Raw genomic sequence first — 21,315 nt, 5'->3', positions numbered from 1 at the left:
AGCTATAGCACACATTTATCGACTTAGGCTCTCCTAGACTCAGAAAGAAAATCCCACCCCTTCCCCTCAGGCCTGCGAAACTCAGAACCAACGCGACCGATGGAATCCCTGGATCTCCCCCACTTCCTTTGCCTGCTGAGTTCTCTTCCCCCAAGGGTACAATGACATCCATCAGCTGCCTGCCCCCTGCTGACACACTCTCTGTTTGAGGGTTTGCCTCTCAATGACTATAGAGAAAGCAACCTGGGCCCAGTACAAGAGCAGCTGCTAGTTTCCTGGTTGGTACCAACCCTGAGTCTCTGAGGAAAGGACAGAGTAGGGTCACTCTGCTTCACAAGACAAAGTCAGTCGCCCAGTCTCCCTGCCAGTTCTCAAGCCTGTAATCCCAGCATTTGGGGAGGCCAAGGTGGGAGGATCACTTGATTCCAGCAGTTCAAGTCCAGCCTGCGCAACACAGTGAGATCCTGTCTCTACTGTTAAAAACGTAAGGAAGGAAGGAGGGAGGGAGGGAGGGAGGAGAGGGAAGGAAGGAAGGAAGGAATAAGGAAAAAAGGAAGGAGAGAAGGAAGGGAGGGAGGAAGGAAGAAAGGAATAAGAGGGAAAGAAGGAAGAAAGGAAGGAAGGAAGGAAGGAAGGAAGGAAGGAAGGAAGGAAGGAAGGAAGGAAGGAAGGAAGGAAGGAAGGAAAAAAAGGTCACCTGTCAAACATAGCTTTAGGTGATGGTGTAAATGTTCAATGTTGATCTTCTTCTGTGTCTTCATTTGCATTTTCTTTTTTTTTTTTTTTTTTTTTTTTTTTTTTTTTTGAGACAGAGTCTCGCTCTGTGGCCCAGGCTGGAGTGCAGTGGCGCGATCTCGGCTCACTGCAAGCTCCGCCTCCCGGGTTCACGCCATTCTCCTGCCTCAGCCTCCTGAGTAGCTGGGACTACAGGCGCCCGCCACCGCCCCCGGCTAATTTTTTGTATTTTTAGTAGAGACGGGGTTTCACCGTGGTCTCGATCTCCTGACCTTGTGATCCGCCTGCCTCAGCCTCCCAAAGTGCTGGGATTACAGGCGTGAGCCACCATGCCCGGCTTCATTTGCATTTTCATGGGAGCTTACAGGAGGCGCACAGTTGTCCTAGACAGCATTTTTAAAATAACAACTTGCGGTTTAATTCACACGCTACACAATTCACATGTCTAAAGTGTACAATTGGATGGCTTTTAGTATATTAATAGATACGTGCAACCATCAGCATGACCAGCTTCAGGACACTCTCTACATCCCAAAAGGAAACCCTGTCTCCATTAGCAGTCACTCCCCGTTGTCTCCCAACTCCTCCAGCCGTGGGCAACCAACCACCAATCGCCTTCCCTGAGACAACGTTTTGAGCCCTTATTGGGAGGAATTATAGTCGAATGGAAAATCCAATTTGGGGCATGGTGTAAATTGGAATTGCTTTCGTGGTTTTTCCTTGTGCCTTGGGTCGGGCACTGCCGTAAGAGCATTGCATCCATCCTTTCATCAGTACTCTGCTGCACACGGATGGCATTTCTGCCCTTTTTACAGATGAGGAAACTAAGGTTCAGAGAGATTAAGCAAGGGCCAGAGTGGGGCTTGTCCATAAGACCCCAGAGTCTGTGCTCTTGCGCATACATTATCAGGCCAACGTGATCTATGCATCCGAATTCCAAATAAATAAATAAAAATGCTTATAAGAAGTCCCCCCATGCAGGGCACAGTGGCTCACGCCTGTAATCCCAACACTTAGGGAAGCACAGGTGGGAGGATTGCTTGAACCCAGGAGTTTGAGACCAGCCCCAGCAATATGACAATATCTGCATTGCTGCAAAAATGAAAAAAAAAAAAGGCAACAAGAAGTCCCCCCAAGTTAGTCGCCATGCTCTCTACCATGGGTTTTCCATGTTATCTCTATCACATTAATACAGTCATTTCTACCAAGCACCACTTACGGTGACAGGGTAGGGTCTACAAAAATATTGACCGAGAAATCCTGATGGAGCTTCAAGACAAGCTCAGGCCACCAAGAAATGTGTACCGAGTGTGGCTGTGCTGAGCGTCGTTCTAGGGCAGAGGTCCCCAACCCCCTGGCCGTGGACCGATACCGGTCTGTGGCCTAAGAACTGGGCTGCAGAGCAGGAGGCGAGTGGCGGGCACACGAGTGAAGCTTCATCTGTATGTACAGCCGCTCCCCATTGCTCCCGTGACCGCCTGAGCTCTGCCTCCTGTCAGATCAGCGGCGGCCTTAGATTCTCACAGGAGCGCAAACCCTATTGTGAACTGCGTGTATGAGGGATCTAGGTTGTGTGCTCCTTATGAGCATCTAACTAATGCCTGATGATCTGAAGGGGAACATTCATCCCTGAACCGTCACCCCACCCCCCACCCCCGTCTGTGGAAAACTTGTCTTCCACAAAACCAGTCCCCAGTGCCAAAAAGGTTGGGGACCGCTGTTCCAGGGGATGGTGCCTGACTGAGCTGGAGGAGGCCTCTGCTCTCCCTCTGGTGGAAGGAGAGAGAAAACAAAGCAGAATAAATGAGGCCATTTGCTGCCAAGCAGGGAGTTAAAACAGCGCAGTGTGATTTAGGATGAGGACTTTAAGGTGAAGAAGGTGATCCACTTAGAACTGTTGAAGATTTAAACTTAGAGCTGAATGAGAAAAAGAAATCGGCCATGCAAAGATGAGGGGACAACAGGTACAAGCGCCGCGTGTTCGAGGAAGGGCCAAAATTGGCCAGCGTGTATGTGGTACGGCCAGCATGTGGTGCGGCTGGGTGCAGCGGGCCAGCAGGAGAGGGACATAACGTGAGTGCCAGTGGCGTGGGGGCTCTGGGAGCCAGACTGCGGATGGAGTTCAGGTTTCCAGGGCAACTGAAGGGCATGGGAGGGTTTCAGCAAGGGTTTACCAGATGACACCAGCTGCCGTGTGGAGAGTAGATCACAGGGAGCCCACGCTCTCCACTGTGAAAGCAGCAATGAGGTCGCCGTGATAGTCTAGGCAAAAGGTGAAGGGACTCAGGAGTTTGGATCATGAGAGGAAGAGGAATCCACTTTGGCTTAAGCAACTGGGGATGAGGGAAAGGGTAGAGTTGGCAGGGGGTGGGGGCTAAAAGTCCAGTTCTGGCTTCGACGGGCTACTGGGCTCATTTTCATGAAGGAACAGATCAGGACTGGAAGATAGAAATCTGTCATCAGCATCAAGGCCTTGAAGATGGACGAGGTCACAAAGTGGGGGCGTCTGAGCAAGGAGAGGAAGAGAATTCAGGACTCAGCTCGGAGACAAAGGAACCAGCAAGGAGCCTGCGAAGCAGCTGCTGGGGCGTGGGAGGAGAACCAAGGGGTCTGAGGAGGAGAAAATGATGGTGCTAGGAACTGCAGAGCGTCTCGGCAGGCACGCTCCACTCAAACCCCTGCACGAAGACACCCGGCCACCACCTCACGGGGCCTCTGGGAGCCTAAGGCCGTGCCCCTGGGACGCCCCAGCCCCCTTTTGAGTGAGTTCCCGTCTGGAAATGCTCAGGGCTGTCCAAAGCATTTACTGTCTGTTCCGGCCAACACCTGACCTCCCTTTCTTACAGCATTTACTAGCAAGGGCTTAGCCTGTCCCTTTGAGACATCTGCGTAGCACCCACAACCCAGGGTCTTTCCCGAGGGCCCCGCAGCCACTCCTTGGAAATGGAAACCTCAGGAGGCATGGGGCCCGGTCTCCCAGTCTCCACGGGAGGGAAGAATCCCAACCTTGGTAAGCACCAGCAGCTCCCACACACGGCTGGCCTCGTGGCAAGGACGCTGGCTGCCCTGTCATCTTTCACCTGAGCCTCCACTCGCCCCCTCCCGACTCCCTCATCCTCCCTTAGCAAAGCCAGGTCGCCTCTGCTGGGGCGGGAACGGAGCTCAGCTCTCTCCCCCACAAGCAGGGGTTTCTGAAGAAAATCTCTTTTCCCAGCTTGAACAAAGGCCCACTTTTGTGTATCTTTGTGTATCTCCAGTGTTCTTGTCAAAAGAGGAGGACAGGCACAGAGGCCCGCGGGGACAAGGCCACGGGATGACGGAGGTGGAGGCTGGAGAGGCGCCGCCGGGGGCCCCCGGCGCCGGGGAGAGGCCTGGAAGGCCGCTCCCTCACGGCCCTGGCGGGGAGCTCACCCTGCAGACACCACCGCTAGCTCAGCCTCCAGGCCTCCGGAACCGGGAGGCCACACGTTTCTGGGGCTTCGGCCTCGCCGAAGTCTGTGGTACTTGGTCACGGCAGCCCCAGGAGACACGGTAAGCCCCTGCCCGTGCCTTGCTGACCGGCTGTGTCAACAGTGAGCTCTTCCCTGCCACTGGCACAGAAGAAAACCAAGCTGCGTTAACACCCGAGCCACTGTGTGGAAAGACGTATTGTGTGTATCAAAGGAATGCGTGCAAATTATAAGCATTTAGGAAATATATTAACATGTAAGGGAAACTTCTCATTACTGGCCACCCAGCTACTCACGTCCCTCCAAATGTTAGCAGGGTGTGCACTCAGAGCTTTTACTTCTCTACTGGGGTCACGCTTTATCCATAAGTTTGGCACCTAGCCTGTTCACACCAACATGCTATAAGGCATGTTGCGTGTGAGATGCTCAAAATGCCAGCTGTGCCGGGCCACGTCGTTACATATGCAGCCTCTTATCTTACCCCAACCTTTGGCAGCTACAAACGATGAAGTGAAGCGCCTCCCCAAAGCCAGAGTCATCGTGAGTGCCCGACTCTCTCTTAGGGTTACGCACCAGGGCTGAGGACGCTGCCTACGGGCTTGCTCCATCCCAGCAAATGGCCCCCTCGGAAGGGACGGCATTGCAAGGCCTCTGTCCTGCACCTTGCCGGCAGAGTGCTCACCTACGGCTTCATCAGTTGCCATTTTCAGATCACTTTTGGCTTGCTGTTGGACTTGGTGTTGTTTTAGTTACCGATGAGGGCGAAACACCTTCTCACTGTGCTTACTGGTCACCCGCACTGCTCTCGTGCGTTGGTTGGCAGGAGGGGGAGCGCGCATAAACACCAGAGAACGCCACAAGCTCCAGGAGGAACGGGGTTCTGGCTTGTGCATCAAGGGGCCGCAGCCAATAGGGCAGGCAGGCTGGTTCCCTCCCAAGAGTAATCCGACCAGTTGTTCTGGAAGCTCAACCTAAGTAAAGCCGAAAAGGAAAACCTTCGAATGCCTTACTTCTGGGCAAATGGTATGGTTTTAAATCCTTGGTGTCTGGAATACGGTCAACCCTACACCGTGCTACCAGAGGAGGAAGGAGGCAGGGCGGTGGGTTCTTCCAGCTCCCAGGCACTGCTGCTGCATTTGCCCTCATCTGTGTGCTCTGGAGAATGTCCCCATACTGGGTGGTGTGGTGGCCCTGAAGAGATACGTGCATATCTCATGGGTGTGACCTTCTTTGGGAAAAGGGTCTTTCCAGATGTAAAGAATGCCGAGATGAGGAGATCATCCTGGATTATTCATGTGGGCCCTACATCCAGTGACTGGTGTCCTTTATGAGACAAAAGGGAAGACACAGACGAAGAGGAAGAGACTGTGTGATGACAGAGGCAGAGACTGGGGTGATGGCTCTATAAGCAACCAGCAGAGGCTGAGACAGAGGCCCGTAAATGACTCTCTTGGCGCCTGCAGAGGAAACCAGCCTTGCAGGATGTGGTGGCAGGCACCTGTAATCCCAGCTACTCGGGAGGCTGAGGCACAAGAATTGCTTGAACCCTGGAGCGGAAGTTGCAGTGAGCTGAGATGGCGCCACTGCACTCCAGCCTGGGTGTCAGAGCAAGACTCTATCAAAAAAAAAAAAAGAAAGAAAGAAAGAAAAAGAAAAGAAACCAGCCTTGCTGACAACTTGATTGCAGACTCTGGCTTCCAACACTGTGAAGGAGTTTCTGTTGTTTTCAGCCCCAAGTGTGCAGTACTTTGTTACAGCAGCCACAGTCCACTCATACACCCTCCCTCCAAAAAAAAAATGTAAAGTGCTCTTGTAGAAAAATTGCAAGATTAGGATTTAAGTGCAGCACCCGTGAGCAGAGAAGCTGTCTGTGCCTTTCACAGTTTCCCAAGTACAATCTGATGGACACCTGGCTTGAAGAAGGGGAAAGATCACTCCCCCCCACACCCCACCCCCAGATGCTGAGAAAGCCCTCAGGCCAGGTTAATTTTTAGAAGGCTTCATATCCCAATTCTAGCCAGCCTCACACTGTCAAATAGCAGGAGGCCCTGTGAGGAAGCCTCGGGGTGGATTCACAACATCCCGTTCCCAACCAGGGCAGCTTGGAGGAGAGCAGGAAGGCAGGCCCGGGTGCTGGGGAGTCAACTTCCAACTTTGTTTCCTTTGCTACAATTGCAGCGTTAATGCCCAGGGCTCTGACATCCTAGGAAATTTCCAGAATCTTGTAAAACAAGTACAGTCATCCGTTCTTCATAATTGGGGCCAGTGTAGGAAACAGTATCACAAACTTCTGGAATGTGATGAAACAGCCACCACCGGTCACACTGAGCAGCAACACTCTTGGTGAAGACAAAAGCATGCTTCGGTGTTGGAAAAAGAAAAGTGCTCGTGTGTGAAGCATCCTTCCATCAGACCATGAGGTGGTCATGACGACTTCAAACTCAAAGTAGTAAAAGGGGAAAAAAATGGGTAAATGTGACTACACAAAGAAAAAAAACTTCGAGGCCGAGAAGCACAGTAGTTTAGCAGGGTGTGGTGGCCCGCGCCTGTGATCCCAGCTACTCGCAAGGCCGAGGCAGGAGGACTGCTGGAGCTTGGGAGATCAAGGCTGCGGTGAGCTCTGATTGTGCCACCACACTCCCGCCTGGGTGACAGACAGAGACCTTGTCTCAAAACAAAAAACAAAGAAACACTAGTAGCAAGGTCAAAGCAGGAAAAGATATCTGCAATTTCTATCACAGGCACAAAGCTAATCCTGCTCATGGACAAAGAGTTTCTAAAAGCTGAGCAACAAAAGATAACAACCCAGTAGACAAATGGATAAAAGATATGAGCAGCCCAGCGGGGCGCCGTGCCTCACGCCTGTAATCCTAGCACTTTGGGAGGCCGAGGCAAGCAGATCACCTGAGCTCAGGAGTTTGAGACCAGCCTGGCCAACATGGTGAAACCCTGTCTCTACTAAAAATACAAAAATTGGCCGGGCACGGTGGCTCACACCTGTAATCTTAGCATTTTGGGAGGCCAAGGCAGGTGGATCACCTGAGGTCAGGAATTCGAGACCAGCCTGGCCAATATGGTGAAACCCCGTCTCTACTAAAAATACAAAAATCAGCCGACCGTGGTGGCAGGCACCTGTAGTCCCAGCTACTAGGGAGGCTGAGGCAGGAGAATAGCTTGAACCCAGGAGGCGGAGGTTGCAGTGAGCTGAGATTGCGCCACTGCACTCCAGTCTGGGTGAGAAGAGCAAAACTCTGCCTCAAAAAAAAATATATATATATATATATGTATATACACACACATATACATTTATACACATATACATACATATATACATATGATATGAGCAGCCCATTCACAAGCAGAACTAAAAAGCATCCTTAAGTCTCAGAAAAGATGCTGAAGCTCACACTTGACGGAGAACTGCATGGCCTAGCGAATGACAAAAACCCAAACGGGCTTTCCCACCTCCTCCTTGGCAAGGCTAGGGAAATAGGGGGTGGGGAGAGACGGGAAACCAAGCTCCAAGTAGGAAGGGGCTCAGGTACCATCTACCCCATCGCTCATACTCAGTGGTGTCACTTCTCAGAATCTATGCCAAAGATACGCACAACTAATGCACAAGGATTTTTACTACGCCGTTATTTATGGTAACAAAAAGATTGGAAACAACGCAAATGTCCATCAATAGTGACTGGTTAAATACACATCGGTCTGGCTGCAAAATGGAATAGCATGCAGCCCAAAAGGAGAGCACCCGTGTGCACGGTACGAGGGCAGCACTCCCAGGGCACAGTGGTGGGTGGGTCGGTGTCCGTTGGGAGGAAGAGCTGCCACCCAGCTCTGCCAGGGGAAGCAGTTCTCCCTGAGAGCCCCAGGCCCCCATTCTTGACTTCCCCACTGCGGGGTGGAGGAAGAGGGAGGGATTAGCCCGAGGCAAGTGGTTCAAGCAGACAGAAGGGAACAAAAAGAGCAGCGAGTCAGGCCTGATCAGGGCTGCATCTACCCTAAAAGAGGCAACCAGTGGACCAAGAGCTGAAGCGTAAGGCGCCGCGGCCAGCTCCTGGGTGGGGGTCCAGGTGGCATCCCAGTTGTGGTCACCCAGCCCCTCATCCTGGGCTAGGCAGGTGGGAGAGGAAAGCGCAGACTGCACGGTCCCGGGCATGTCCTCGGCAGGTAGTGGCCTTGCACTGGCCGGCCCTACTCAATGCACTCCATGACATGTATCTGCAGGGTGTCCATATCAGGGGCCTGATACTGGCACTTGGGACAGCAGAAGTCAGGTGGCTCCTCAGGGGGGCTCCTCCTCTGGCTGGGCAGGGCCAGGGGAGAGGAGAGGTAGGCTGGGAAGAGAGAAGAGTCAGAGGGAAGGGGAGGATGGAAGGGGACGGAGACTTGGCAGGACTGTCAATGGCAGGCCTGGTCTCACAGGCCACTCATGTAAAACCAGGAGCCGCCGATACCACGGCACGCCTCCCTTAGCCTCAGGGAAGGGGGTGAGCTACCGATGGGGTGGCCTATACGAGCTCCCGCCGTCAAGTCTCCGGAGAGCGACAAGAAGGTCGAACTGTGACCTCCCACGGCGCAGCACCTGCCCTCCCCACCCACCTCCTCCCACAGGCCCAATGCTCGCTCACTCACCGGGGGCGGGGGGCAAGGGGGCCTGGGAGACCTCAACATGCCGCTTCCTCATGTCCTCGATCCTTTGAAAACAGAAACCGTCCAGTCAAGGCACGCGTTTCTGTAAAGCTCCTTGGCTGGACTAGTGTCAAAGAAGCTCTTGAAAGCTCAGGTGAGAGGAGAGGGACCACAGTGAGCCCTAACCCAGAACACCAGGAGCCATCCATCTCCTGCGGTCACCACTGGCGACCCCCCAGTGTCACACCCACTGCTTACACGGGCACGCTCTGAGAGGCCCACCTGGCCGACTCCTGACAGCTGGCCTTCAGTTTGCTGTACTCCCTCTGCAGCTGCTCCAGCTGCTCCTGCAAGAGCTCCTTCTTCTCGGCCAGCTTCTCCCGAGCCTGCCTCTCAGCCTGGAAGTCCGCCTTGTAGATGTCCGCCTGACAAATCCAACAGAAAGGGATGTGCCCGCCACAAGCCAGCCACCCATCAGGCACTGTGCCGGGCACCACAGGAACAAAGCAGAGCCCACTGCTGTCCTCCCAGAGCCCCCAGCAGCGCAGAGGAAACAGACACGTCAGCGAGTAACGCCAAGTTCACCGAGAGGTCTAAGGAGCAGCACAAGTGGTTCAGAAGCTTACGAAAGGCCACTACAAAATGATGCCAAAGAGGCCAGGCACGGTGGCTCACGCCTGTAATCCCAGAACTTTGGAAGGCTGAGGTGGGCAGATCACCTGAGGCCAGAAGTTCGAGACCAGCCGGGCCAACACAGTGAAAACCTGTCTCTACTAAAAATACAAAAATTAGACGGGCGTGGTGGCAGGCGCCTGTAAGCCCAGCTACTCAGGAGGCTGAGGCAAGAGAATCGTTTGAACCCGGGAGGCAGAGGTTGCAGTGAGCCAAGATCGTGCCACTGCACTCCAGCCTAGACAACAAGAGCAAAACTCCATCTCAAAAAGCAAAAAAAAAAAAAAAAGACGCCAAAGAGGCACTCCAGGTCCCAGTGCCAGGGTGGGCCAGAAAGGAGGGCCCTCACCTGGGCCTTCAGCACCGGAACGGTCTCCATCACAATCTTGTGCTGCTCGGCCTCCTCCTTCAGCTTATCGATCACCTCCTGTTTGGCCACCAGGGCCTCTTCAGCCTGCTGGAGCTGCTGTTTGAGATCTTCCAGCTGCATTCCCTAAAGACGGGCAAGGGGAGCTGACGGAGCCTCGTCGGCCCGGGGCGAGGCCGGCTGAGAAGAACTGAGAAAGACGAAAGAGTGGCCCTGGTTGACCAAGCTGGGTGATGCCAGCCCCTGATTTGAGGGCCCATTGCAGGATCTCAGCGTGCATAGGGAGAAGACTGCATCCTGTCACGGCCCAAAACGACAGAGGAGGAGATGCTGAGGTTTTTTTCAAGACTGAAGAGGCCGCTGAGGTCATCTGGCACAACCTTCCAGCCAGGCCGACATTCCCTTCCCAGAACCCCCAGCTGCACAGCCTTCCTCCCACCCTTCGTAGGACACAGGCTACACCCACTCATAGCGAGCCGGTCCTGTGCCCACCACGTGCACAGCTAAGCTGAGAGTCCTCAGTCCTTCCACTCTGCCACCTGGTCAGAGGTGCACTCCTCCCACACAGGCATCCCCAGCTCCCTGAGACACACGCAGACACACCCCACCAACGCTTCCCTCCAGAAATTAAGTGGCCAGTTTTGTAGCTAACTCCTCCCCACGTGACCTGGCTTCAGGCTTTGTCCTTATAAATCTCCTCTGGGTACACTTACAATTGATGGTGCCCTGCTAAAACGTGATCGCTAGCGAAATGCACCCAGCTTAGGTCTGATGAGGACAAACTAGGGAAAGGCTCCCGACCAACACTGGGGTGGAAATGTTGCCGGGCTTACCTTGGCTTGGGGGAAGCTAAGCCAGGTGCCTAGATGGCGATGGCTGGCAAGAGGGAATGTCCATGGAGACAAGATATCCCCAGCCCCACAGAGGGAGCATCCCAAGGCTCTGGCCCAGCCCCCCATTATGATGGCTTGCTCACACTCCTGAGAGCCACATCCCGGGGTTGCCATCTCCCCACAGCTTCCCTGAGCTGTCACAGCTGCAGCCTGATAAAGGTCTAAGGCAAGTCAAGCGTCCCTCCCAGAAGCCCATTCTCAAGGTTCAGGGAAGCGGGGAGAGGAAGAGGCAAGGCCAGCCCTAGAGCCCCGGCAGCCGCACTTACTCGCTTCCGCTCGCTGCCCACCAGGCTGCTCTTGATGTGGTTGTCGTATTCTTGGAAGAGCTGGTGATAGGCCACCTGCAACTGGGCCAGCTTCCGCCTGAGGAAAAGGAGCTTTTGCTGGAGAAACCACCTCATCCCAGTCCAGCCACAGTTCCTGCCTGCTTCCAACTCTACCCGCTTCCTTCCCTCCCGCGCATCACAGGCCTGGAATGGGGTCTTCCAAGGCTGTGTGAGGACTCCTGAGGCTGTCAGCTCTAAAGCAGAGCGCTGGACTGGTCACCAGGCAGTTAATGTCGTTTTCCTAAAAGCTAGTATTTTAAAATGTTTATAATAAAATCGCGGCCAGATGCGGTGGCTCACACCCGTAATCCCAACGTTTTGAGAAGCCAAGGCGGGAGGATCGCTTGAGCTCAGGAGTTCAAGACCAGCCTGGGCAACATGGGAAAACACCACCTGTACCAAAAATACAAAAATTAGCCAGGTGTACTGGCCTGTGCCTATAGTCCCAGCTAGTTGGGAGGATCGCTTGAGCCCAAGAGGCAGAAGGTACAGTAAACTGAGATAATGTGACTGCACTCCAGCCTGAACGATAGAGCAAGACCCTGTCTTGAAAATAACAATAGTAATAGTAATAATAATAATTAATAGTAATAATACAATGGAACTACCCTGTACTCTTCGAAACGGTGAACTTCACAAACAGCTCAGAAAGGCAGGGGAACTGTTCTAAAGGAGACTCAAAAGGCACGCCAAGGACAGGAACCTGAGGCCCCAGATTGGATGCCGGTAGAAGGGAGGCTTGGGGTATTTTTGTTGTCTTTCTGTTGCCCAGGCTGGTCTTGAACTCCTGGGCTTAAGCCATCCACCCACCTTGGCCTCCCAAAGTGTTTGGGATTACAGGCGTGAGCCAGGGCACCCAGCCTAGATGGGGTTTTAAAGGACAAGTCCCCTGATGACCTAGTGGCTAGGAAAAAAAACTACAAGAAAGGCCATGTGTGGACAGGCAGTGAGACGTGGTCTGGATAGCAGAGGGCATGATTGTGTCAAAGACAAACCGGGTGTCATCATAGTCGCCTCTACTGTTAGCAAGGCTAAGGGACAGAATGGGCCCGCAGCCACAGACAGAATCTGAAGGACTCCTCAGAAGGCAGAAAGAACCCCGGACCCAACACTTCTCGGCCTTTTGGCTAAGATCAAGTGTAGAACCACAGACCCTGCGGTGCGGCCCCGCCCCGGCTGACTCACTTCTCCTCCGAGGCAGCCTGGCGCTCCATGCGGAGTGCGGCCTCCACGCTCTGGCCCTGCATGCGCAGCTGGTCCACCTGCACGCTGTGCTGCTGCTGCAGTGCCTCGCGCTCACTCTCCAGCTGCCGCGCCTGCTCGCTGGCCGCCCGGGCCCTGGCACAGGGAAAGAGCAGACTCAGGGAGGACAAACAGGGGGAGAGGAAGGGCTATGCACAGGGCATGGGCGGGGGGGTGGGGGTCGGCTCTGAACACTCTGTGACCGTGAGCTGAAGCCAGGCAGCAGGGTGGAGGCACCGTCACCAGAGACAAGGACAACTGCAGGGGGCCAGGTGGGAGCAGCAGGTGAGGAGCTTTGCTTGAGACGTGTTTGCTTCAATGTAGGGGCCCAGCAGGTGACCAAGTACAGGGTCAAGATGCCAAGGAGACCTGGAAGCCAGGGGAAGGGGGTGGTCCGAGAAAAGGATGGGGTCACCTGCATCCCGCAGTGCTGGGGCCAGATGAGAGGAGCCCTTGGAACTGCCTGTGGAGTTCCAATGGGGGGTTGCTGGGGGCCCCAGCAAAAGAAGTCTCACTGGAGGGGTCAGGAGAGACTGTCGTTCCAAAAGTGAGAGACTGCCCACCTGGGCATGCAAGCACTGAGCTCAATGCCGACTAGGACTCGGCCCCATCCCTGGTGCTGCCCAGAGCTCTGCTGGAGTCCCAGACGACCTGCTCGGATGCTCAGTTCCCACACCTGCCCCCCTACAGCTCCCTTAACCTCCAGTTTCCAGGGTCTGGCCTCAGCCTACCACACAGCCTCACTGCAGGGACGATGGTGGGTGCTTCTGTGCAGGTCCTGGGTGGCCTCTGGCCACAGGCAGACACGGCCCTTCTCTAGTCACCCCAACTCTGCCTGGCAGGCCTGGCTTCTTGGCTCTCCCCTCCACGCCTGCCCCATGCTGCCCCCACACCCTGCACGGGCTCCCTCTGCCCATCAGAGCCTGGTGGAGCTCCCCTCCCCCTGTCCTGCCGGCTGCCCCAAGTACACCCTGACGGCCTACTGTGCTGGGGTGGCCGGGGCCCCCCTGGCACCTGATCCATCTGTCTGGAGGGCAGAAGCAGGGCCGAATGAGAACCACAGAAACCTCCCTGCCCTTGGACCCAATGGTCCCACTCACAAGAACCAAGACCCCTTTGCAAAAGAGAGTAACCAGCAGGCCTGAGGCCACTGGCTGGCAAGGTTGGCCCTTGGCTGGTAAAGTTCCCTTGACACAGTGACACTTTCCCTAGTGGTCAGGGCGGTCCCTGCACCTGCACCATTTGTAGGGACAACGTGGTTGCCATGAGCACCCACTCTGTTGCTGGGAGTCGGAGATTTAGGTACCTGTCTGGCAGAGGGCGCTCACAGGACCTGTCCCCGGTAAACACCCAGGGCGCCGAGTGTCTAGTGGGCATCTCTGGGCAGGAACATGGCCCGTGTGGGAGGCACGTCTCACTGTGCCGCTCGCAGGGCGGCGGGAGGCTGGGACAGGGCTTCTCCAACTCCCCCCGCGGCTCCTGCCCTGGCGGCTCCTGCCCTGTGCCCTTTTCCAAAACTGTCATCTACCTCAGCCACACGGGCAACCGTGCACCGGTCCCAGAAGTCCTTCCAGAGAACTAGACACCGTGGGTGTGGGCTCAGGGCCCCCAAAATGCCTCCTAAGGAAATAATCAAAACTCCATCAAAGGGTCACAGAGTGCGGAGAGCTGGCTGGGACCCAGGTCCCGGATGCCTGGCCCAGACCTCTCCCGACACCTGCCCCAACGTGTTTACGCAGCCTGCCCCGGTCTAGCCTCATCAAGGAGCAGCCTGGAAGCCCCTAAACCCACCTCATGCTTTTGGAAACCCTGGAAGGGGTCTCCGGAGCTGGCTCCCACGACTCACCGACCCTCCAGAGTCTGGCATTCCTTAGTGGCAGCCTCCAAGCGACTCTGGCTCTCCTGCAGCTCCCCGAGCAAGGATGTCACCTGGGCTTTCACAGAGGCCTTGTCCTCAGCCATCTGCTGCAGGAGAAAAAGCCACTTCCTGTCAGCACTGCCTTCTCCCCAGCGGCCCACTCCTGCCATCCGCAAGCCCCGGGGCAACCCGCAAGAGGCTGAGGCCTGCGCACCATGAGGCCTTTTTTCCTGCCCTCGGCACCCCCAAACCTGGGTGCCCTGGGGCCTCATGAGCCCAAGGGCCACCCAACCCTCCCCAGCTGCCCACCTTAACCCTCTACCACAGGGTGAGACACACAGATGGGGCCAAAAGAGATCCCCAAAGAGATAAAGGAGCACAAAGCTGCCTTGAGGTTGTCAACGACTTAGTCACTGCCCCGGCAAGCAGGCCTTAAGGGCTGAACCCGGCGGCCTTGCGGCTGCAGCCCCAACAGGGGATCTCTCTCAGCCTCTCTGAGACTTGGGGCAAAAGGAGGTCAGGCACGAACAGGGCAAAATAAACACAGGCCCCAGTCCACACCCGGGGCCGCTAGGATGGGAGAGTTTGTGCAAATCAAAGAGTGAACACTGAATTTTGTTAAACACTGGGAACTGCAGAACCTCTCGGCAGGCACGCTCCACTCAAACCCCTGCACGAAGACACCCGGCCACCACCTCACGGGGCCTCTGGGAGCCTAAGGCCGTGCCCTTGGGACGCCCCAGCCCCCTTTTGAGTGAGTTCCCGTCTGGAAACGCTCAGGGCTGTCCAAAGCATTTACTGTCTGTTCCGGCCAACACCTGACCTCCCTTTCTTACAGCATTTACTAGCAAGGGCTTAGCCTGTCCCTTTGAGACATCTGCGTAGCACCCACAACCCAGGGTCTTTCCCGAGGGCCCCGCAGCCACTCCTTGGAAATGGAAACCTCAGGAGGCATGGGGCCCGGTCTCCCAGTCTCCACGGGAGGGAAGAATCCCAACCTTGGTAAGCACCAGCAGCTCCCACACACGGCTGGCCTCGTGGCAAGGACGCTGGCTGCCCTGTCATCTTTCACCTGAGCCTCCACTCGCCCCCTCCCGACTCCCTCATCCTCCCTTAGCAAAGCCAGGTCGCCTCTGCTGGGGCGGGAACGGAGCTCAGCTCTCTCCCCCACAAGCAGGGGTTTCTGAAGAAAATCTCTTTTCCCAGCTTGAACAAAGGCCCGCTTTTGTGTATCTTTGTATCTCCGGTGTTCTTGTCAAAAGAGGAGGACAGGCACAGAGGCCCGCGGGGACAAGGCCACGGGATGACGGAGGTGGAGGCTGGAGAGGCGCCGCCGGGGGCCCCCGGCGCCGGGGAGAGGCCTGGAAGGCCGCTCCCTCACGGCCCTGGCGGGGAGCTCACCCTGCAGACACCACCGCTAGCTCAGCCTCCAGGCCTCCGGAACCGGGAGGCCACACGTTTCTGGGGCTTCGGCCTCGCCGAAGTCTGTGGTGCTTGGTCACGGCAGCTGTAGAAAACTCATCCACTTCCCACACAGGAAATCAACGCCTTAAGCCAGGCGCTCCAAGCCCTGAGTGGAGCGGCGTGCACAGCCCACCATCCACGCCTTTCCCCAGGGGAGCAGAACCTGGCTGTGGCAAGTGCCAGGTACCTGCCAGTAAGTTTCCTCTCCACCACTTCTTCCCACCTTGCCCCTCAAAGGCAGCACAGCCCCTTCCTGACTAACATCGCCAGGATCCTGCAATCAGCCAAGCCCACACACAAAGGCCCTGAAACCAGGGGGTCTGTGCTAAGCACATGATTTATGCGGGAGCCCTGGGCCACACAGCTGGACCTCTGGTGGCTGTAGCCTGAGTGACCAGGGTTGGCCACACAGGCACTCCACGCCTACACAGCCCACCCCGCATGGAAACCCTGGCCGCCACGGCTGGGGTGAGCTTCCCTAGTTATGACTCCGTGCACACTGTCCCACACTGTTGCTGAAAGAAACAGGTGCTATCTGCACAACTCCCCTGGGCAAGGAGCCACTGAAGCTCACGCCTGGTGTCTCCTGGAGCCTGTCCTGTGCGCCCTGAGCCTTCGCTCACCGTGACCTGTGTCCTTTCCTTGTAATAAACCGGAACTCAGAGTGTGACGGCTTTTCTGGGTTTTCAGCCCAGCACAGCACTGAGCCCCAGGGCACTTTGGGAGACCCCGACCACGAGTTCCCTCGTGGAACACTGGCGTCACCATGGGTTTTCAGAACCTGGCCCTGCCCCGGCTACCTGCTGGCATCTCTTCAGGTGCTCTACCTCCCGCAGAGCCTGCTCTTTCTGCCTCTTCAGGTTGAGCTTCTCCAGGCTGAGTCTCTCCACCAGTTTCCTGGCCTCTTGGAATTTGCACATGAGGAACTCCTTCTCCTCCCTCTGGCTGGCTTGGAAATGCAGAAGCTCCTCGCAGCGCTCTCGCAGCATCTGGTTGCTCTGCCGGATGGCATCTGGTGGCAGAGGGGATAGTGGAGGGGAGCTGGGCAGCCCGGCCTGCTGGGCCCTGCCTGGGCCCACATGGGCCTGAGGCTCAGGAAGTCAGAGGCCAGAAGTGGGGCCACCCATCCTGGGCCCTCCCCGCCACAATACCAATGCAGCTTCTCTCAGGGGTGGGCGGCACCTCAACACTCCCTCTTGTTTCTTTAAACACTTCCAAAATCCATGACACAAATGCCCTCACTTTCTACAAGAAAACAACACCAAACACATCAGCTTCACTTAATAGCATGTGTCGGCCAGGCACAGTGGTTCATGCCTGTAATCCCAGCACTTTGGGAGGCTGAGGTGGGTGGATCACCTGAGGTCAGGAGCTACAGACCAGCTTGACCAACATGGTGAAACCTCGTCTGTAATAAAAATACAAAAATTAGCTGGGCGTGGTGGCACACACCTGTAATCCCAGCTACTTGGGACGCTAAGGCAGGAGAATCACTTGAACCTGGGAGGTGGAGGTTGCAGTGAGCCGAGATCACACCATTGCACTCCAGCCTGGGGAACAGAGTGAAACTATCTCAATTAAAAAAAAAAAAGTGTCAAATGCCACTTTTTTGAATTTTTACTTTTGTAGAGGCAAGATCTTCCTATATTGTCCAGGCTGGTCTCAAATTCTTGGTCTCAAGCGATCCTCCCACCTCGGCCTCCCAACGTGCTGGGATTATAGGCATGAGCCACTGTGCCTGGCCTTATGCCACTTTCTTTGTAAGTGACTCGAATTCATTTGTATTCTGGTCAGTCTGAGGTGTGCCTGCCCTCAGATGCTCGGTAGCGGTCCTTCCTGGCCTACATCTCTGCTGTCTTCTGGATCAGGGGGTCCTAATACGCCTGCAGACTCCCAGGGTCAGCCTCCCAGGCAAACGTCACTGCAGCATTGATGGCTGCAGCCTGAGAGGCCCAGAAGTCTTGGACCAGGCAAGTTAGTGGTGTCTCTGAGACTCAAAGTCCTCATCTGCATAGTGAACAGAGACAACAACATTCATCTTACAAGACGAGGAGGGTTAAATGAGAAAGCAGAAAACAAACAGCAAAAACCGCTCGTCCTCCCCTCACCAGAGCATGTGCCATTGCCAGGCAGTCAGCAGAGGCCACAGGAAGGAGAGCCCCACACCCAGGAGACACCCCAGGCAGTGAAGGAGCCATTTGAGGTGACAAAACTGGTAAGTGGTATGCCAAGGTTCTAGCAACTTCATAGCAACTACAGAGCTGGGTAAAATGGGGAAGGCAGTAGCTACCCCGTGATCAAAACCCTCACCCAACTAACTATTGCTTGCTGATGAGCACAACATCCAACCCCGTTAGAATCCCGCTCGCTCTGCCCAAAGCTCAGCTCCTCTGCAACTTGTCTTTTTTTTTGAGACAGAGTCTCACTCTGTTGCCCAGGCTGGAGTGCAGTGGTGCGATCTCGGCTCACTGCGACCTCCACCTCCCAGATTCAAGCAATTCTCCCTGCCTCAGCCTCCCAAGTAGCTGTGATTACAGGTGCCTGCCACCACATCTGGCTAATTTTTGTAGTAGAGATGGGGTTTCACCATGTTGGCCAAACTGGTCTCAAACTCCTGAGCTCAGGTGATACCCCCACCTCGGCCTCCCAAAGTGCTGGGATTACAGGCATGAGCCACTGCACCTGGCTGGCAACTTGTCTTTTAAAAAATGTTTTGAACTGAGGTAAAATTCACATGACATCAAATTCACCATTTTAACTAATTCAGCAGTTTTCAGCATGTCCATCAGGTTGCGCAACTATCCGCACTATCTAATTCCAGAACAGTTCCGGGACCCCATTAGCAGTCACTCCCCAGGCCCCTCCTCATCTGCATCTGCCTCTGCAGATTGGCCTCTTCTGGACATGTCTCATAAGTGGAGTCACACACTAGAGACATGCAATTTCTTCTGTGAATCTCCCCCTAAACATTCTAAATACAGCTTCCTCCATGAACATAAGCATGTACATCTTCCGGGACAGACATCTTTTGGGCCCTTGGGGGCTTGGCCCAGGGCCTGACACAAGTTTCACTTGCCACCCACAAAGCTCAAGTCAGGCAGAGCAAGGGGAGTCAATACAGCCTTGAGGCCTCCCTGTGCCCCTGAAGCCCGGGGGAAGCTGCTGCGCTGAACACACAGCCTGGAAGGGAAGCACGACTGGCCTGCAACACTCACCCTCAAGTCCCCCTCAACAGAGCACTCTCCTGGGGATGAGCAGAGGCCCTCAGTCTAGCTGTCACCTCTGTGCACCAGTGCTCTGAAGATCCCAATACAGTGGGTCTCACCAGGGACAACTGTATCCCCCCAGGGGTCATTCTGCAATAAACATCTGGGGATATTGTTAGCTGACACAACAGGACAGGTGCTACTGGCATCTAGCAGGTACAGGCCAGGGACTCTGCTCCACAACCCACAATGCACAAGAGAATTCTCCAGCTCCAGGTGCCGACAGCACTGAGGTGGGGGACCCTGTCCTGGAGCAGGCAGGTTGTGTTGGGTCTCCGTGTTCCAGCAGGGCCTCTTCAATTCAGCCTCGCTGTCGAGCAGACCAAGCAGCCCCTTGACAGCAAGCTGACTGCACTGACCCTTCCTCCATGGAAGGAAAGGTGATTTGCCGTGACAGGAAGAGGAGACACATCCAGGTATGGGTCTTGTTCCTTCCCACAGGGTGTTAGCCAGAGCCACTCTCTGAAGCCTACAGAGTATGTAACTTGTCAGCACAGAGCCCCACGTAACATCTTGGACCACAGTCCAGCAAAGAAGGCAGGGGAGTGGGCCCATGATAGCGGCCTCTACTAGTCACAGCACATGCCACCTCGCCCAGGAGCTGCCAGCCAGCCAGCCAGGACACGGAGAGCCAACTGAAGACACAACTGAGGTGCCAGCTCAGGGATGACTCCCGCAAGGAAGGGGTGTTGTCCTCCACGATGGGGTGGACACTTTGGCCTGAGTCCCCAACAGGAACCAAAGGGTGAAGAAAAGGGGCTACAGGCCCCACCACACACAATGAGCCACGTGGGGAGTCTGTGCCGCCCCTCCCTGCAGCTCTGGGGCCGGCGGTTTAGAAGGCCGCCGCAGCAGAAAGGCAAGAGTGTAGGGCGGGAGCCACCTGGCCCCCCTGGGCTAACCCAGGGCAATGCAGAGCAGTGGCGGGGAGAGGGGGTGAGGGGGAAGAATGGCAGGGGCTGGGGGTGCCATCACGCCCAAGGCGCGGGCAGGAGCGTGCAGCTGAGCCCTGAACCCACGACGACCTGGAGCTGAGCAGCACCGAGGGTGCGGGGCGCCCAGATGGCAGCCTAGGAGAGAACTCCCCAGTCCCAGCCGCTGGATGTGGGAAGTCAGCCTTCACCTCCGCTGAGGTGTGCACCGGGACTGCCCCAGAGGAATGTTGCCTGTGGGGGCCACACACCTTCCTTCCCAAGACAGACCACGCCCCTCTACCACGGCATGCCCCGCCCATTTCCAGGACAGGCCCCACCCCCTCTCTGGGCAGACCACGCCTCTTCCCAGGGCCGACTCTGCCATGTCCCAGGATGGACAGTACTTCATGAGTGCTCAGTCCGGGGACACAGAGGCCTGGACATGTTGGTCCAACCTGGAAGGTTCATTCCAGCTCCAGAGCTCCCTGTAAGGTCCATCAAGGCTGTCCTGGAGCCTACCAGGCAGCGTGCTTCTCCCTCTGCCCACCCCGGCTTCTTCCGCTGTCCCTCCTTTCCCTTCCCAGTACTGGTCCTGAGAGCACTCTAAACTTCCTCCCCGCTAATCTGCATCTCAGAGTCTACTTCCTGAAACCAAGAGGGAAGGCAGCACATCCCCACCCCAGGCCCAGGAAACACAGAGGTGCAGGTGGGGAAAAGATGCCTTCCCCTCAGCAGGGTCGGATCCCCTGACTCTTTCCTCACCTCGGAGCTCTTGATTCTCCTCCAGGCAGCGCTGGAGAGTCTCAGGAGCGCCCTGCTCTGAAGGCAGGTGCAGCATGGCTGGCTTCCCCAGAGGAGACTCTTCACCCAGCACGTCCTGATCTGCTGCCGGGCCACCACTGGGTTGCACCATCTCACACAGTTGGCTCTTCCAGAGGTGCCTGCTCATCCAACAGGGCGCGGGCTGAAAGAGAAAGGCAGCAGGGGAGTCACAGGAGACCCACATCCTTACCCAGCAGAACGAGCCTATGAGTTCTGGGGCTACATTTTAAACAGAATGCTGATAATTCGCCTAGTGTATCAGGATGCTAAAGTGGGTTTTCAGTCTAAGGGGCAGCAGATACTCCCACTCCAAAGGGAGGTGCTGTACCACCCATGTGGGACTTGGAAAGGCCTATCTCCAGGCTGGAAACAGATGAATTTCACCAGAGGTGGGAGAGTCACAAGAGGACTGTTTGTGGAGGGAGATGTCAGTATGCTGGGAATCCCGACCCCCTACACACCTCCAAGCAGGAGAAGTGGAGGGTATCGGCCCCTCATCCAGTGTAGTGGGCTGAATGGTAGCCCCACGAAAAGACATGCCCATGTTCCAACCCCTGGAACATATAAATGTGATTTGGGAAAAGGGTCTTTGAAGATGTAGGATCTCATGAGGAGATCATTCTGGGTGACGTGGGTGGGCCCTAAATCCAACAACCAGTGTCTTTATGAGAG

At 55.6% G+C, this 21,315-nt stretch overlaps 1 protein-coding gene across 4 annotated transcripts in view; it reads right to left on the bottom strand.

The window, feature by feature from the left end:
- IKBKG (inhibitor of nuclear factor kappa B kinase regulatory subunit gamma) overlaps positions 1 to 21,315 on the bottom strand; it is a 28,586-nt gene that overhangs the window by 2,497 nt on the left and 4,774 nt on the right. Inside the window, exons 2-10 of one of the 4 annotated variants that reach the window (XM_030934427.1) lie at positions 20,584 to 20,785; positions 16,442 to 16,653; positions 14,166 to 14,284; positions 12,263 to 12,415; positions 11,018 to 11,114; positions 9,841 to 9,984; positions 9,102 to 9,244; positions 8,823 to 8,884; positions 1,129 to 5,155 (exon numbers count right to left, since the gene is read on the bottom strand). In XM_030934427.1, the coding sequence (XP_030790287.1) occupies positions 5,151 to 5,155; positions 8,823 to 8,884; positions 9,102 to 9,244; positions 9,841 to 9,984; positions 11,018 to 11,114; positions 12,263 to 12,415; positions 14,166 to 14,284; positions 16,442 to 16,653; positions 20,584 to 20,770 (1,122 nt within the window). In that variant the 5' untranslated portion in view covers positions 20,771 to 20,785 and the 3' untranslated portion in view covers positions 1,129 to 5,150. Of the gene's footprint in view, positions 1 to 1,128; positions 5,156 to 7,795; positions 8,525 to 8,822; positions 8,885 to 9,101; positions 9,245 to 9,840; positions 9,985 to 11,017; positions 11,115 to 12,262; positions 12,416 to 14,165; positions 14,285 to 16,441; positions 16,654 to 20,583; positions 20,786 to 21,315 lie in introns of those variants that run through there. The other 3 variants (XM_010369228.2, XM_030934425.1, XM_030934426.1) reach the window with 3 other exon arrangements.

Source organism: Rhinopithecus roxellana, chromosome 7, assembly GCF_007565055.1.
Source record: "Rhinopithecus roxellana isolate Shanxi Qingling chromosome 7, ASM756505v1, whole genome shotgun sequence".
Lineage (NCBI taxonomy): Eukaryota > Metazoa > Chordata > Mammalia > Primates > Cercopithecidae > Rhinopithecus > Rhinopithecus roxellana.
This window is presented reverse-complemented; position numbering and strand designations above follow the sequence as displayed.